Below are 16694 nucleotides of genomic sequence, written 5' to 3'. Positions count from 1 at the left end.
GGCTCTGTTTGCCAACCTCTTCAGCTGCTGCCCGGTGACTTTGAGCAAGGCCAGATGCCCCCAGGTCTGTGACTGCACGCGGGGACAGTGGGAGCTGGGCTTCCTCCCCGCCCGACGGACCCAGACGTGCCAAGAACTGATACCAGAAAAGACCTTGAAATTCTTGGATGAAGGTGGCCACCCAGGAAGCAAGGCAAGGGGCCGCCTCACTTCCATGTCAGGTCTCTGAGCTCTGGGCCGCTTCCCAGTGCCGACTCTGAAGGACAGATGGAGACTCAGCTGGCGGTTCTCAATTTAAAAATAGTGCCCTTTCTAAAAATAGGTGCAAAACCCAGAAACCCAGCTTGATGGGTCCCACTCCCCCCAAGCTAAGCCGTAACCCTAAATCTAAATGCATGTCAGCGGAGAAAGGCCAACAAGTGACTTCTTGGGGACAGTGACCTACAAAGCCGGCCAGCAGGACCTGTGCTCTTTACTGATTTCCAGTAAAGGATGCAAGGCCTTACTTACGAGGCCTTACTTCTGCACTCGGTCCAAGAACAAGCAAACAAACAAAACCCTCTACCTCAACCAAAAATCATTTCCAAGGGGAGAAAAATGCCCTCCTTATTCACACCTGCCTCTCAGTGCCACGGGATGCTGCAGGAAGGGGCAGCTCGCCCAGGGGAGGCCTTGAGCATCTCAGGTGGGCCTCGCCCGTCACCTGGTGTGCGGTTTCTGCACATCTGAGCAGAGTGTGCTTTAAGAATGCGCGGAGCTTCCAACGCCAAGCAATTCTCCCACGCCAGCTGGCTGTCCTACAATCCAAGTCAGTTCTGACACTGTCTACCTGGAGAGAGTGTCAGCTCCCACGGTTAAGGGCTCAGTCCCACAAGACTGTCCCCCACCCAACTTCAGATACCAAGGTCCAAGTGGTCCCTGTGCTTCTGATCTACCCGCTATAAATCAGAGGTGTACACAACCACCTCCTCAGGGTCAATTAATTAACTCGCTAGGGCAGCTCACGGAACTCAGAGGAACATTGGCCTACATTTACGAGTTTATTTTAAAGGGTATTATAAAGGATACAGAGTGAGGTAGGAAGAAAGGGGCAAGGAGCTTCCACGGCCTCTCCCAGCACACCGTTCTCCCAGCTCCTCCATGTGTTCACCAACTCAGAAGCTTCCAGAAGCCCATCCTTCTGGGTTTCTACAGAGTCTTCATTACGTAGGCATGAATGACTAAATCATCGGCCACTGGTGACTGACCGCACCCCCCAGCTCCTCTCCCCTCCACTGGGGTGGTTAGGGGGAAATGAAAGTACCAACCCTCTAATCACAACGTTGGTTCCCCTGGCAACCAGATCCATCCCTGGGACTTTCCAAAAGTCACCGCATTAACATAAACTCGGAGGTGGTTGAAAGGAGTTTGTTATGAACATGAGATACCTTTATTGCTCTTTATCAGTTAGGAAATTCCAAAGGTTTTAGGGGCTCTGTGCCAGAAACAGAGAGGAAGACCAAATATATGTTTCTTATTATAAACCTCAATATCACAGAACCTAGCATGGGACATGTTTGGGTAAGGACATCACCGCTGAATGGAGACATGGGCTCCTGTGACAGCCGCTGCCCCACTGCTGCCTGGGAATTTCCTTCTGCTTTATGGCTTTGTGGGAGAACAGTCTAGAACAGGGCCTGTGAGGCCCACCACCAGCCATCTGGTTCTGGGATGCGCTTGTGTCAGGGAAGTGCAGGGGAAAGCCCTAGCAGCAAAGGGCTCAGAGCAAATCCCACCCCACCCCCCGAGTCCATGGAACCCAGAGCTGTTGTCAGATGACTGTGCAGTGACCAGTGCACCCTATGAGCTCCCCCAAGAATGGCTAGAAGAAGGGCCTTACTTTGCTCGTGTGGTTTCCTTTTCTAATATATAACTTCCTCCATCATAAAAAATTAACATAGCGGGCTTCCCTGGTGGCGCAGTGGTTGAGAGTCCGCCTGCCGATGCAGGGGACGCGGGTTCGTGCCCCCGTCCGGGAGGATCCCACATGCCGCGGAGCGGCTGGGCCCGTGAGCCATGGCCGCTGAGCCTGCGCGTCCGGAGCCTGTGCTCCGCAACAGGAGAGGCCACAACAGTGAGAGGCCCGCGTATCGCAAAAAAAAAAAAAAAAAAAAAAAAAAAAAAAAAAAAAAAAAAAAAAAATTAACATAGCCATATCACGTTTGGAACTTGGAGATAAGAAGAAAACATTACCCATAATTCCACGCATAGCACACAGACCCACCCCAGGCTCAGCACCCTACACTGCAACCACCCTCTTCCTCATCCGTCTCCCACTGGAGAACCAAGAAGGACTGAAGGAGACCAATGTTCAGACAGACAGACCGATAAATAACAGGTTGACTTCAATCCTCTGACCCAACGTATGTTGCCTTCCAGTCTCTTTCCCCCAACAAGCCTGCTTATTCCAGAATTGTCATCACTCTGAAATAAAAAGGTCTGTCATCGGCTCCTGTCACTTCAGGTTATATCATAGGCATTTTTCTGGGTTGCTACATACAAAGGGGTTTCCCCCACCCCACCCCAGTTTCATTGTTTTTTTCAGTAAACTTTTATTTTGAGATAACTGTAGATTCCCATGTGGTTTCCCCTAATAATAACATCTTGCAAAACTACAGAACAATATCAAAACCAAAGTATTGATACACTTACAGTCAAAATATAGAGGATTTTCATCACCACCAGGATCCCTCGTGCTGCCCTTTATAACCACACCCACCTCCCTCCTACCCCATCACACACCTTAATCCTTGCCAGCCACTAATCCGTTTCCATCACTACAATTTTATCATTTTAATAATGTTATATACAATGGATTAGACAGCACAGAATCTTTGGGGATAGGCTTTTTTCACTGGAGATCTATTTACTGTATCAATAGTTTCTTTTCCTCGCTGAGTAGTATTCTGTGCAGTGGATATACAGTTTAACTATTCATCCACTGATGAACATCTGAGTTGCTTCCAGTCTGGGGCTTGGAGAAAAACTGCTATGAACGTTCATGTACAGGTTTTTGTGTGAACGTAAGTTTTCACTTCTCTGTGATAAATGCCCAGGAGTGCCACGGCCAAGTCCTGTGACAGTTGCATGTTTATTTATTTATTTAGGCCATGCCACGTGGCTTGTGGGATCTTAGTTCCTCAACCAGGGATTGAACCGGTGCCCTTGGCAGTGAAAACACAGAATCCTAACCATCGGACTGACAGGGGATTCCTGATAGTTGCGTGTTTAGATTTTTAAGAAACTGCCCAACTCTTTTTCCAAGTGGCTGCACCATTTCATATTCCCACCAACAATGTCTAAGTGATCAGATTCTCAGCATCCTCGTCAGCATTAGCTGTTGTCATTATTATTTTAGCCATTCTGATAGGTATGTAGTGACAGCTCATTGTGGTGTTTTGCATTTCCCTAATGACTAATAACATTGAACATCTTTTCTGCAGCGGTCCCCAACCTTTTTGGCACCAGGGACTGGTTCTGTGGAAGACAATTTTTCCACCCACCGGGGCAGTGGGGTGGGATGGTTCAGGCAGTTAACGCGAGCGACGGGGAGCGACGGGGAGCAACGGGGAGCAGTGGGGAGCGACGGGGAGCAATGGGGAGCGATGGGGAGCAGTGGGGAGCGACGGGGAGCAATGGGGAGTGACAGGGAGCGGTGGGGAGCGACGGGGAGCGATGGGGAGCGACAGGGAGTGGTGGGGAGCGACGGAGAGCGGTGGGGAGCGACGGGGAGCCTCTGGTGGGGAGCGACGGGGAGCGATGGGGAGTGGTGGGAAGCGGCAGATGAAGCTTTGCTCGTTCGCCCGCCCCTCACCGCCTGCTGTGCAGCCCGGTTCCTAACAGGCCATGGACCGGTACCGGTCCACAGTTTGGGGGTTGGGGACCCCTGTTGTTATGTGCTTATTTGCTATCTGTCTATTTGGTGAAATGTCTATTCATTTTTTTCCAGTCTATTTTTTTCTCTTCTCACTGTGTAACCTCTATTTTTCTATCTTCATGTTCACCGATGTTTCCTCTGTCCCCTCCAAGGGGCTATCAAGCCCATTCACTGAGTTTTTTATTTTGGCTACTGTACTTTTCAGTTCTGAAGTTTTCATTGGTTCTTCTTTGTATCTTCCATCTGCTGAGACTTTCTACATTTTTGTTGACATTTTCTACTTAGTCATTTGTTTCAAGCATATTTGCAATTGCTCGTTGAAGCACTTTTAAAGCAGCTGCTTTAAAATCTTTGTCCTGGGCTTCCCTGGTGGCGCACTGGTTGAGAGTCCGTCTGCCGATGCAGGGGACACGGGTTCGTGCCCTGGTCCGGGAAGATCCCACATGCCATGGAGCGGCTGGGCCCGTGAGCCATGGCCGCTGAGCCTGCGCGTCCGGAGCCTGTGCTCCACAACAGGAGAGGCCACAACAGTGAGAGGCCCGTGTACCACAAAAAAAAAAAAAAAAAAGAAACAAAATCTTTTTCCTAACATCTGTGTCATCTCATTGCTGGTGTCTACTGATTGACTTTTCTCATTCAGGTTGAGATTTTCTTGGTTCTTGGTATGACAAGTGATGTTGTATTGAAATGTGGACATTTTGGGTATTATGGTATGAGACTCTGGATCTTATTTAAACCTTCTCTTTAGGCTGGCTCTTTGGGGAACACACAACTCCAGCAGTTGAAAGAGGGTAGAGCTGCCAGTTGGGGTAGAAATCCAGGTTCCCCACTGGGACTCTGTTGACACTGAAGTGAGGGTGGGGCACTGGTTGCTGCTGGTCCAGGGTGGAAGTTCCACCCTGGCTGGAAGGACCAGGAATGCCTCATGATTGCTTCCCATATGGCCTCCATCGACACGGTGAGTGGGAGTGGGTGGGGGTGGCCTTTTTACTGCTGGTTGGGGTAGAAGCACAGGATCTCCATGTGGTCACCACTGACCCCCCAGCTGAGGAGCCCTCTTTATCACCCTGGCTCCCTACCTACCTGGCCTCCTCTGACACCCCCCAACCCCAGTGGTGAGGGGCTCATTACAGCCTCAAGGAGGTGGAAGTTGGGCTTCCCTGGTGGGGCAGTGGTTAAGAATCTGCCTGCCAACGCAGGGGACACGGGTTCGATCTCTGGTCTGGGAAGATCCCACATGCCGCGGAGCAACTAAGCCTGTGCGCCACAACTACTGAGCCTGCATTCTAGAGCCCGTGAGTCCCAACTACTGAGCCCACATGCCACAACTACTCAGCCCACGCACCTAGAACCCAGGCTCCGCAACAAGAGAAGCCACCGCAATGAGAAGCCCACACACCACAATGAGGAGTGGCCCCCGCTCACAACGACTAGAGAAAGCCCGCATGCAGCAAAGACCCAACGCAGCCAAAATTAAAATAAAATAAAAAAGGTGGGAGTCTAGGCTCCCCATTGGGCCCTTGCTGGCATGGATGGGAAGAGACCACAGTTGATTCTATGGTATTTGGCTGGTGTAGAGTGGCTATCGTCTGCAAGTTTCTGTCTTGCTAGGCTGCCTGAGAGAGCAGGCTTCCGTGGGGGCTTTTCCTCTGTGCCCACCGGTGTTTCCGGGTTGCTGGCCTCTTCACTTCCAAGTCTGGGGTCTACAAAGCAAAGAGAAAACCCAGGGAACCCACCATTGTTTCATTCCTTGGGTCCCGTGGTCCCTGGCCGGGCTGCCCTCTTCTCTCCACCTTTCAGAGTCTTCTATTGTTTGTTTCATAGCTAATATCCGGGGTTTCAGTTGCACTGAGCCGGAGGACTAGGGAAAGGACTTCTACTCCATCCTGTCAGAAGCAGAAGTCTCTCCAAGTGCTTTTCATGGTTTAGGTTGTTTTCTCTTGTAACCAGGGTGGGTCTAGGGCGAAGAAGTAGTGGGTGTCTGACAGAAGACCCCCTCAGCTCCCTGTAGAGTGTTTGCTTTCCAGCAGACCCTGGAGAGCTCTCGAGGAGCTCCTCAGGAAGGGGCTGGGCTTGGCACTCCCCCCATGGCAGCCCCTTCCTCGTCTATGGTCTCGACCGAGAGCACAGCACGCGCTCTGTGAGCGTTATCACCAAGCGCCCATCGGGGGGGGGGGGTCACTCTTAGTGGCTAATTCGGCCTTTATTTTACTAGAAGGAAAACATGAGGCCATGGTGCTCCTTGTGCAAAGCCAATGAGAAGGATATTTTTGGATTTCCTTCTTCCACAGCTTCAGCTAAACCTCAGCAATCTGGTCTTCTCCCTGCAGCCCATATAGAAAATGCAGATGAGCCTATTTCAAGGCTGACAAGTACAGGCTGTAAAACTGTACGTAAAACACAATCTCAATTATGCTTAAAAATACTAAAAAGAGGAGGGGGCTGGAAGGAAATATGCCATAATGTTAATTGACGTTATCGGTGGATTACAAAAGGATTTTTTTTAAGCTGCTTCTTTTCAGATTGTTCATAATTTCCAAATTTTCCAGTGTGAACACATTACATTTATAAAATTAAAAACAAATTTTTAAACCAAACTAAAATCTCTCCCATGAAAAACTAACTAGTGAGTATACGAACCCATCACTAGCTGCTTGTCTCATGCGGACCTGGGTTTATACCTTGAGATCATAAGCTATGGTCAAGACAGGACTCTGGGGCCACTGCACGAGACACCAACCAGATCCAGGACCTGGAAAGTGGAAATTACGCCTCTTCCCTGCGTGCCTGAAGCTGCCGCATTGCCAGCCTCGAGGCTTCCAGTTTTGGTGGCCCCTCGGGTGGCAACACCACTGCAGGGAGTCACTCCGCAGCCACCTACTCTCCACGGGGCCCGGAGCCAGCACTACGCACCCCACACAGGCACCCTCAGGCCCCACAACAGACGGTCAGTGCCACCAAAGGACCAAAAGTGCAGTAAAACCCAGCACTGCTAAGAACCAAGCTCTCCGCACCACAGGCCGGACCAGACTTGCCGAAGGAAGTCCTCCAGCACGAAGGCAAAAGAACGGCTCGCTATCCTGCGTGAAGTAACTCCACAGCAAGGCGGCCTCCAGCCCGGGCAGACCGGGGCCCGCGTGTGCCAGCTTTACCAGCAGACACACCTTCAGCCCCACCATCACACCCCCTCTGTGGCCTTGGCGGGTGGCCTTCATGTCGGCAGGCAACTCAGGTCCTGGCTTCCCTGGAAGGATGTGGGCTCTGGGGAAGCCAGCCAGCCCCCCGGCCAGGAGCCTGGGACCCACAGCCAGGAGAGTGCAGGAGAGCGAATACAGTCAGAGCCAGCTGGGAGGCATCGCCAGCAGGTGCCCTGGGACCCACCCAGACTCCTCCTGCAGATGGTCAGTGCTGCCGGAGAACCAGAGGGCAGTAAAGAACCGACACTTCCAAACTCCAGGACAGACTGAGCAGACATTCTCAGACGCACCTTCCGATGGTACCGTCTAGGGGAAGCCCACCCCTTGGGCCTCCTGGGCGCCGTCCTCTGCCGCCCCCTCTCTCTTTAGGCCTCCCCTCTTCGCTACTGTGGAAACCTTGCCCTTGGTCCCTCTGCTGTCTGGAAATGATCGTTAACTTCCTCTCATAGAGGCAGGGCCACCGCGGGACCCCTGTGCTTGGTAACAGCTGCAGAGAAACCATCAGTGGCCAGTCGGGAGAGCAGGCCAGGCCTGGCCATTGGCTGCGTCTTTATTTATAACTTCTTTTACTTCCAGTGTTAAGGCCCCGCAATTTCAACCGAAAAGGTCGAGAGAAAAATGAATGCCTTGACATTTTCCCAAACATCCTCCCCAAGAGCGCTTGGCGAGAGAACTTGGCTTTGCTGAGAGCATGAGAACGCCTGCGGCCGCAGAGCCCTCCTTGCAGCGGATCTATTTTTGTTTGGTGAGACATCTGTGCTCCGCTAGGCTCGACACTTGGGACTATAAAGGAAAAACAAAACATGTAAATGGGGACTAAAAGCTCTACCAAAATAAAAGTGGGTCGTGAGCTGTTCTGTCACATGTTGGGCGAGCGGCGGGTAGCAGCGGCAGCGTGGCGAGTGGCCCCTGCCTGCTCCCCCCGGCCCCGCCCAGCGCAGGGCTCTGCCCCGACGTCCTCCAGCGAGCCTTCCCAGGAGGTTCCACATCTGAACCGGGCAAACCTGAGCCAAGCGCCGCCCCCCACGGGAGAGGCTGGGGCCCCCCACAACTGAGAGGGAGGCGAGACGAGTGGCTCAGAGCACAGACGGCCTCAGAGTCAGACTGCCGAGGGCTAGGCCCCATCCGAGCCCCCGTGGGACCTTGGGCAAGTGGCTTACGGCTCCCACCGCCCTTGACCTTCTCTAGAAAGTGGGCTGTGCAGAGCACAAGGCATGAGCTGCACGTAGGCCCGCTGTGAGTGCAGGGCGGACGGCAGCTCCCTGGGGATGAGGAGGCCCAACAGCCCTGGGAGGAAGCCTTCCAGCCACTCCCTGACTTGGGGCTCAGATTCCAGAAGGGTCACTGTGCCTCCCTCCCCCAGAAAGGCTCTGAGAACACTCCCAGGAAGCTGCTGGGCCCGTTCCCCGGGCCAGGTGGCCCGGCAGCTGCAGGGCGGCCCCCGAGGCAGCTGATGCAGTTGTCCGTCCAGCTGCGGCGTGAGAACTAAGGGCCACGTGGCTGCTTCTCTCTCGCAGCCTCGTGCGCCCTCGACTGTCACCCAGAGTCGTCAGGGCACCTCTCTCCTGTGACTCTGCAGCGTCAGGCAGACAGGACAGGAAGGACAAGGGAAGAAGCAGGTACAAGAGGACAGGCTGAATGTGAACATCCGAGGTGTCAGGACACACTGATGGGACAGGGCCGAGGTCACACCCCTCAGCTACCTCTGTGCTTCCCCTCCCCGACTCCTGCACCCTCCCCAGGCTCCCTGGACTCCCCAAGGTCTCACGTGTTCCATCTGTGTGCCACGTCACTCAGCCCCTGCCCAGCACATGGGCCCCACCACCAATCACCCACAGTCCACTCCTGCATAGCTTCCCCGACCCAGTGCCCTCTGTGCCCCCTTCCCCGGTCAGCCTGGCCTAGCACCTCTGCAAGGCAGGGATGACACCTGGCCCACAACGGCCTCCCCAGGGGTGAGCCCACCAGCTGGGTGATGACAAAGTTACATGAGGCTTCAGCCGTACCCCAAGACCAGCACCCCAACCCTCCTCTAGGAAATGGATTTTACTAATGGACTGCAACTTACTCCAAGACAGCCATCATTTAGTTACACAACCTTGTCTCTCCAATTCCTGGGGACACAGAGGTTTGAGTACAAAGCAAACTACTTGAAGCTATCTGTTGGCCTGAGTTTCAAACACAAACAAGGCGGCTGGTACGCATGTGTTCCGAGGTGAATCCAGCGTGCTTCTGGGGCTGCAGCGCGTGCAGGTCCCCTGGGCCACCACCCCTGATCCAGCGGCATTTGCCGAGCACTGCTGAGCACTCCCGAGGCCTGGATCTGCCGACCATTCGCTTGTACGTTCGTTCGTTCATTCATTCATCAACTCACAATCAGGTCTGGAGTGGAGGCCAGCCCAGAGGACAGAGAAATGAAGGCGCCCTGGTCTGGGAGTCCAGGCGCTCTTGGGCTAGTGCAGAGAGGGACCTGTCACGAGAACTGTGACGAAGAAAAGAATGCGGTGTCTTGGGGGATCAGATGAGGAAATGCCTAAATTTCCCCCGTGGCACCGGGGAAGGCTTCTTGGAGGAGGCTACACTCACAGGAACAGTAAGCGTGGAATCAGGGACAGGAAGAGAGCATTCCAGGCAAGGGAGGCCTGGAGTAGCCTAGCTGTGGTTTGCCTGCCTGGAATTCAGGGTGTGAGGTAAGGAGAACGGACAATGAGACCAGAATGTTTGGGGGGGCAGTTCTAGGAGGATCTCAAATGCCAGGCCCAAGAGTTCAGGCTCTGCCCTTTGAAGATGGTGTGGCAGATCCAGGATGAGTGGCCTCACCTTATAGTGGAACCAAAGGCCCCCTGGGTGAAGGCCACAGTCTCACCATGTCCACTGAATCAGACTCTGCACAACGCCCGACGTGGTCTCAGAGCCGCCTCTGCACCTTCCTCCCTCTCCAGTCTGATGCGGTCTGACCCACACTGCACACACTTAGCACGAGAAGGAGCCATAGTCCCGGCTGGGCCACTCCCCAGCTGTGCTGTCTTGGGCAAGCTGTTTTCCTCTCTGTGCCTCAGTCCCCTCATCTGCAGAATGGGGATAAGGCAGCATTTACCTTAATGCTAAACAAACATTAGCGATTATGAGGAGACCACCGGCGGCAAACTGCGACACCCACTCTGCCCATCACTCAGCTGCAGGATTTCTCTAGTCTTCCCTCTCCTTGCCCCGGCCTTGGTGTATCCAAGGGCCCTGCTGGCTTTTTTATCACTGCCGATCTAATCAGCAGTGCGGGGAGGCGGGGGGGCCCAGCTGGTCTGAGACAAGTTATTTAAGCGCTTCACCCTTCCTTCACTTGCCCGGCCTCTTACAGCATCAGGAGCGAGTCCTGACCCAGGACCAGCGACATCTGAACCCCCCGCTCCCCTCCCAGGTGTCAGGCACAGCACCAGGTCCATCACATCCACCCAGACCTCACGTAACCCGCGCAGCAGCCGCAGCGGCCCTCATTCTACAGCCCAGAAAGTGCAGGTTTTCGGGGGCTGAGGAGCGTTCCCAGGTCACGGGGCTCGAAAGCAGCCGAGTGGGGATTGCAACCCTGGTCAGCGTGACACCAAGTGGCCTCACGACTTTGAGTAACTGGGATTAAAATGTAGTCTTCTCGGCTAGGATCCTTACACACACCGACAGTCTCACACGCAGAAATTAATTTGCCAAAATCTTGTAGTCTCAGTATCTGATTGGATTAGAGGAACAAAAAAGAAGCATCTTCTCTGGAGAATAAGTGAGCCATAGACTCTGCATTCCGTCTTTGATGAAATGCATATTTCTCATTAAAGAAAAGCCTTGGTTTTAAAAATATACAATAAAGAATAAGAAAGGATATAAATATTCAATTTATATTTAAATCAATTCAATTTACAGAAGGAGAAAAAAATCAGTGACCAAGGAAGATGAAAACAAACTTGAGTTTCCTTAGCAATCAAAGATGGCAGCTCTCTTCTATCAGTGGAGATGATGCTTTTAAAAAATATTTATTTGTTTATTTATTTTGGCTGCACCGGGTCTTAGTTGTGGCCTGTGGGATTTTTAGTTGCGACATGCGGACTCAGTTGAGGCATGCGTGCAGGATCTAGTTACCCAAGCAGGGATCAAACCTGGGCCCCCTGCACTGGGAGCGCAGAATCTTAACCCACTGGACCACCAGGGAAGTCCTGGAGACAGTATTTTTAAATGATGGTATTATTTGTTGGCAAGAATGTAAAGAAACAGAGCACTGCCTGTACTGGGAGCACGACTGATATTGGGAGGGAGAATTCTGCAGAAGTACCACAACCCTCAGAATTTTGCATGTCCCCTGACCCAGCAAGGCTACATGTGAGAATCTGTCTTAATGCAAAAACTCACTAATAAGTGAAAGGCCCTGCTCCAAGAATGTTCAGTGCAGCCCTGTTTACTCTAAGGAAGAGCTGGAAACAATGGAATATCTAGCAACGGTGTGTCCACGTGGAGTAGGATGCAGCCATTGAAACAGGGACACAGGAGGATGCTACTGAGGTGGGACAGTGTTTTCAAACTGGTCGCTGAAGAGAGGAATTTCAAAAGCAGCATGTGCTGGGACTTCCCTGGTGGCGCAGTGGTTAAGAATCCGCCTGCCAATGCAGGGGACATGGGTTTGAGCCCTGGTCTGGGAAGATCCCACATGCCATGGAGCAGCTAAGCCCGTGCGCCACAACTACTGAGCCTGCGCTCTAGAGCCCGTGAGCCACAACTACTGAGCCCGCGTACCACAACTACTGAAGCCTGCGCACCTAGAGCCCATGCTCCGCAACAAGAGAAGCCACCGCAATGAGAAGCCCGTGCACCACAACCAAGAGTAGCCCCCGCTCGCCGCAACTAGAGAAAGCCTGCGCACAGCAATGAGACCCAACGCAGCCAAAAATAAATAAATAAATAATACATTAATTTTTTTAAATCACCTAAAAAAAATACAGCATGTGCTCCTAATCTCATTTTTGGACGGAACACGTAACCCACATACTCTGCACAGAAGGTGGACCTCCAGATGTTATCAGAAATCACCTCTGGATGGTGGGCTGGTCCGAGGTTTACTTTCTTTTGTTTTTCACTTCTCAGGTTTTCCTAAATTTTCAACAGTGAACATGAGCACAGGTTAGGGAGCTGGATGGCCTGAGTTTGAATTCTGCTGCTGTCACCTCATAGCTATGGCCTTTGAAGGTGGTAGGGATCAAAGGAGCCAGTGCCTGTAAGCAGTGGGGTCAGCATCCCCACAACGTCCCAGCAGTGTGACCTCAGGCAAGCGGCTTGACTCATCTCTAAGGGGGATAATGACAGCACCCACACTGTGGGCTTGGCACAAGGGCTCAGCGAGGCAACACATGCGAACAGCTCAGGGCAGAGCTGGGCCTGGAACTCAGGAGCTCAGGAATGCCCACAGTTTTATCAATCAACAAGAGAAAATACAAATTATTATACTGAATTTAAAAACACGGCTAACGGTCATGATAGAGACCCCGGGCAGGGTCTCCAGGGTGCAGTTCTCATCCCCCTGGAGAGGGCGGCTGCCCCCAGCATCCTGCAGGCTCCTCCTCCATCTGGCCCCCCTCCCTCCCCCAGCCCCACTGGCCCACCCACAAGAGACAGCGGGTAGGGGGCTCCCCTTGGGAGGGAGAGAGCACAGTGGTGATGAGAATGGCTGGGTTCAAACCCTGGCCCAGGCACCCCCTGACTGGATGAATTCGGGCCAACGACTCAACCACCCTGAGCCTCAACTTCCTCATCCATGAAATGGACTAAAAAGCCAGCTACATCCAGCTGCTGTTGGAATCCGCGAATGAGTCTGCGCGGCGCTTAGCCCAGAAGCTGGCATACAACAGGCGCTCGACTGTCACTAGGATTTTCATCTTCTCCCCCAACGTGCGTGTGCTGCCCCTGAACTACCACCTGGTCCCCGCGGAGGAGTCCCCCACGCTCGTTTGTTTCATTCCTCCATTAAAGAAACTGGTGCCACCTGGCCATTTCTGCCAGTTTCAGAGTCTCTGGGCAGAGACAGGAGAGTGGGCAGAAATGAAGGGAGAAGAGCCAGTGCTGGCCCCCAGGTCTACCAGACCCAGAGACGCAAGGTGGGGAAAGCAGAGACGCGGCCCGCTAACAGCCCACCTGGTGCGCCACGCCCACCCCAGTGCCCTGCTTCTCCACTGCTGCTGTCAGCGACCGTGACGACAGCAACGGCAGCAGCAGCGCTGGCCAGGTGCTTACTGTGTGCCAGGCACTACGCTAAGCTTTCGTGCACGTTACGGAATTCAGTCGTCATCTCCCCATTATGTAAAAGAGAGTCTTAAAGTGGTTAAGTAACTTCTACCGGGCCAAGGTCATACCAGCTCCAAGCGGCAGAGGCAGGGCCTGCAGCCAGGCTGCCCAGGCTAATCCACACTCCCCGCTACCTACGCCAGCACCCCTCCCAAAGGATGCACGTGGTGCTGTCTGAAGAGCACCTGGTTCCCGGAGGACGGGACTGCAGGGACAACGGGACATCCCCGCCCCCCCCCCCCCCCCGAGTGCCACTGCCTTCCTGAGCAGGAAAACGGCAGGTTCCAAAGAGATTAGCCTGCGATTATCCTGCCGCGGACTCTGCCTGCTGGAGCTGCTGCTTATCTGCTGCTCCAGACGGGGTCGGGGGCCGGCGGGTGGGCCTCTGTGGGGCTCACCAAGCTGCAAACATGACCAGGAACCAGGCAACACACAGGAACGGGGCAGTTCTGGCCCTAGCATGCAGCTGCTGGACTCTTCCTGGGGTTGGGCAGGGGTGGCCAGAGGAGAGGGCTGCAGTCTGGAACATTCTGCATCAGAGAGGGTTCCTCTTTCCTGGACACACAGATCTGGAGGCCATGCAGAAGCCGTGGGCGATCACGGGAGTGTGCATTCCGGGCTGGCTCCCCTGAGCACCGGCCCACGACGCAGCCCCTGGGCGCTGGCTGTGCCTCCCTGGTCCCTGCACCGCCTCCTCACCCCACCCCACCGCCTGCAGCCCCACACCCACGAGGCCCAACTCCCCCTCGCTGGATGGACCTGGGGAGGGAGGGCCCATGGGGACGGAATGCGGACACAGCCAGGCCAGCATTCGGGGCAGTCTCCTTCCCACCCCACTTCCGGCCCCAGGGCAGTGGAGGGAGCACAGGTGTAGCCCAGCTGCAGGTGTGGGGCATGGGGCAGGAAGAAAGCCCGGAGGTGGACCCTCTGAACCTTGCGAGGCTCATCACCACCACGGGATGAGCTAGGGGAGGAAGCTCCAGATGCCCCGGAGTTTGGTCTTGCCTCTAGTTCGACACGCAGATTTCTCGTTCTCTTTTCTGGAAGAACTGCTTTCTCAGGCTGAGTCCGCTGAGCCAGAGCAAAGCTGAGCGCTAGGGACAGCCGAGTCACAAGGATCTGGCTCCCCTGGTGCTACCGCCACCAGCCGGGTGCCTGTCACAGAGCCCGGGGGCGGTAACGGCGGGTGCCGACCCCACCCCAGTGAGGTAAGGCGCATACCAGAGGCCCGGTGTGCCGAGTCAGAGCCCTAGGAGGCCACGGAGCGCTGAGCCCAGTCTCATTATCAACTCAGAAGGCCAGCTTAAAGGATATTCCAGTAATTGCAAGGTTTTTTGTAAATGCTGACTACGGCTGCCTTAATTAGCACTGAACCCACTGACCTATGGATTATATTAGGTTTATAAGTGTAATTACCTTAACAGGCATATGGATTACAGCTATGCTCCAATTAAACCCAAGCGTATAGCGTACGAATCAGCAGAGGGGGCCCTCCTAACACTCAGGGTCAGGCTGTTAAAACGCTGGTGCTTTAAGGGCCCTACATGGGGCTGGCCCTTCACAGGCTCGGGAGCACTTGGGAGGCGGGAGGCGGGGAGGGAGGGCGGTCCACGCGGTCTCTAGTGTTTTCCAAAGGACAGCAGCCACACGTCCAGTCCATCTAGGCGTGAGATGACCGCAGGACGGGCTTGGGGGGGGGATGGCGGGATGGCAGGGCCCGGCCTGCGAGGCAGCGACTGCAGGATTAAGAGCTGTGCCCAGCTTGTGCTCCTCCGTGAGGACAGCCGGGAGCCCCCCCTCTTTCCCCAAGGAAATCAGGACACTCATCAGCCCATTAATTATGACTCTCAGCCCCTCCAGGCTGGAGGTGCTTTTCTCTCCTTATCTCCAGAGAGAGGGGGTGAATATAACTGGCCCACTTTCCAGGGTGCGGAGTGCGAGGCTGCAGGGCCAGCGGGGAGCGGGAAGGCGGGGCCCCCTCTTCCGAGGGAGCGTGGGGAACCCCCACTGACAGCCTGGAGGATGGACGGGGTGATGAGGAGGACAGCAAGGGAAGGTTCGAGAAGACAGCCCAGCGGAGCAGGGGGCGAGGACAGGAAGTGCCTGCAGGGGGTGGAGGGGACGCGAAGTGTCCCGGGGCCTCAGGACGCTGGACCCGCTCACAGAGTCCGTCGGAAAACCCGCTGTCGGGACGCCGGCCGCGAGACCGCAGTGCTGCCGGCCCACACGCTCCCTGGATATCCTCCGTGCGTCCTAGCAGCATGCAGGGGCCCCCTCGCTGGGGTGGAGGGGCTGTGGCCCCCTCGCAGCTGTGGAGCCCGGCCCAGCCCGAGGGACCACGGGCATCAGGACTCCGGAGGCTGCAGCTCTCTGCCACCCCAGGGCCCCAGGAGCTCTTCGCGCCTTGGCTCCTGCGGCTGTGATGTCCCACTCGGGATGGTGTCGCACCACCTGGCCCTTACCCTCCCGTGGTCAGGATGAGGGAGGACCGCCCCCGGCGAGGCTGTGTGGGGAGAGGGCTGGGCATCCGCGCACCTGGCCTCCCCCTCCGCCTGGTCTCAGACGCAGGCAAGTGTTGAGGCTTGGGGGGGCTGCCCCCTCAGGCACCCCAGAGGGCGGGTGGGCGCTGATGGGCACAACGATGATGACAGAAGGCGCCATCTCTGGGGAGACAGGATTTCATGGAGGCAGTGGCTCCTTGTGGCCCCATTTTAGAGCTGGGTTATTAGAAATGGAGGCCCAGCAGGGCTCACACAGAGAAGGTTATTCAGTGGTGAGCTGGGCATCTGCACCCAGACTGTCCGGCTCCAGAGCTGGGTTCCAGATCCCACTGAGACCAGCCCTCTCTCTGGGGCAGCCCCGGCTCCGAGCACGGATGTTACCCTGGGGGCACAGGGAGGGCGGCAGGGCTATGGGAGAGGGGCTCGGCCGTCTCAGGCCTCTGTGGGCCGGTGGGCCACTCCCCACTGCCCTGGCTCTCCTCTCCCGCAGCTGGCATTCGAGAACCCCTTTCCCAGAATCGCGGCCTGGAGAGGGGAAGCACGACCTCTCCATGATCAGTCGCTGTGGAGAGAAGTCGGGCACACGCCCCTGTGCACACACATCCTCACCAGGCCGGAAGGGCCCTGTGCGTGTAAACACGCTGAGGCTGAGCCATGGCAGCCGGACCACCTCCTGCACGTGCAGCACACGACGTCCCTCCTCCCACCTGCACACGCTTCCAGAAATCCTACGAACGAACAAAAGCAGCTGCACAGTCTGGGCACAAG

General features: G+C 55.0%; 1 protein-coding gene across 7 annotated transcripts in view; it reads right to left on the bottom strand.

The window, feature by feature from the left end:
• LHPP (phospholysine phosphohistidine inorganic pyrophosphate phosphatase) overlaps positions 1–16694 on the bottom strand; it is a 139651-nt gene that overhangs the window by 45268 nt on the left and 77689 nt on the right. The window contains exon 7 of one of the 7 annotated variants that reach the window (XM_027112885.1): positions 6448–7896. The exons of the other annotated variants lie outside the window; for them this stretch is intronic. Coding sequence (XP_026968686.1) covers positions 7878–7896 — 19 coding nt within the window. The 3' untranslated portion in view covers positions 6448–7877. Of the gene's footprint in view, positions 1–6447; positions 7897–16694 lie in introns of those variants that run through there. 7 annotated transcript variants of the gene reach the window in all.

The sequence above is a fragment of the Aethalodelphis obliquidens genome, unplaced genomic scaffold (genome assembly GCF_003676395.1).
Source record: "Aethalodelphis obliquidens isolate GAN/ISIS:26980383/991018 unplaced genomic scaffold, ASM367639v1 scaffold11, whole genome shotgun sequence".
NCBI classification, from domain to species: Eukaryota; Metazoa; Chordata; class Mammalia; order Artiodactyla; family Delphinidae; genus Aethalodelphis; species Aethalodelphis obliquidens.
The sequence above is the reverse complement of the archived record's forward strand: the minus strand, read 5'-3'. Positions and strand labels throughout refer to the sequence as shown.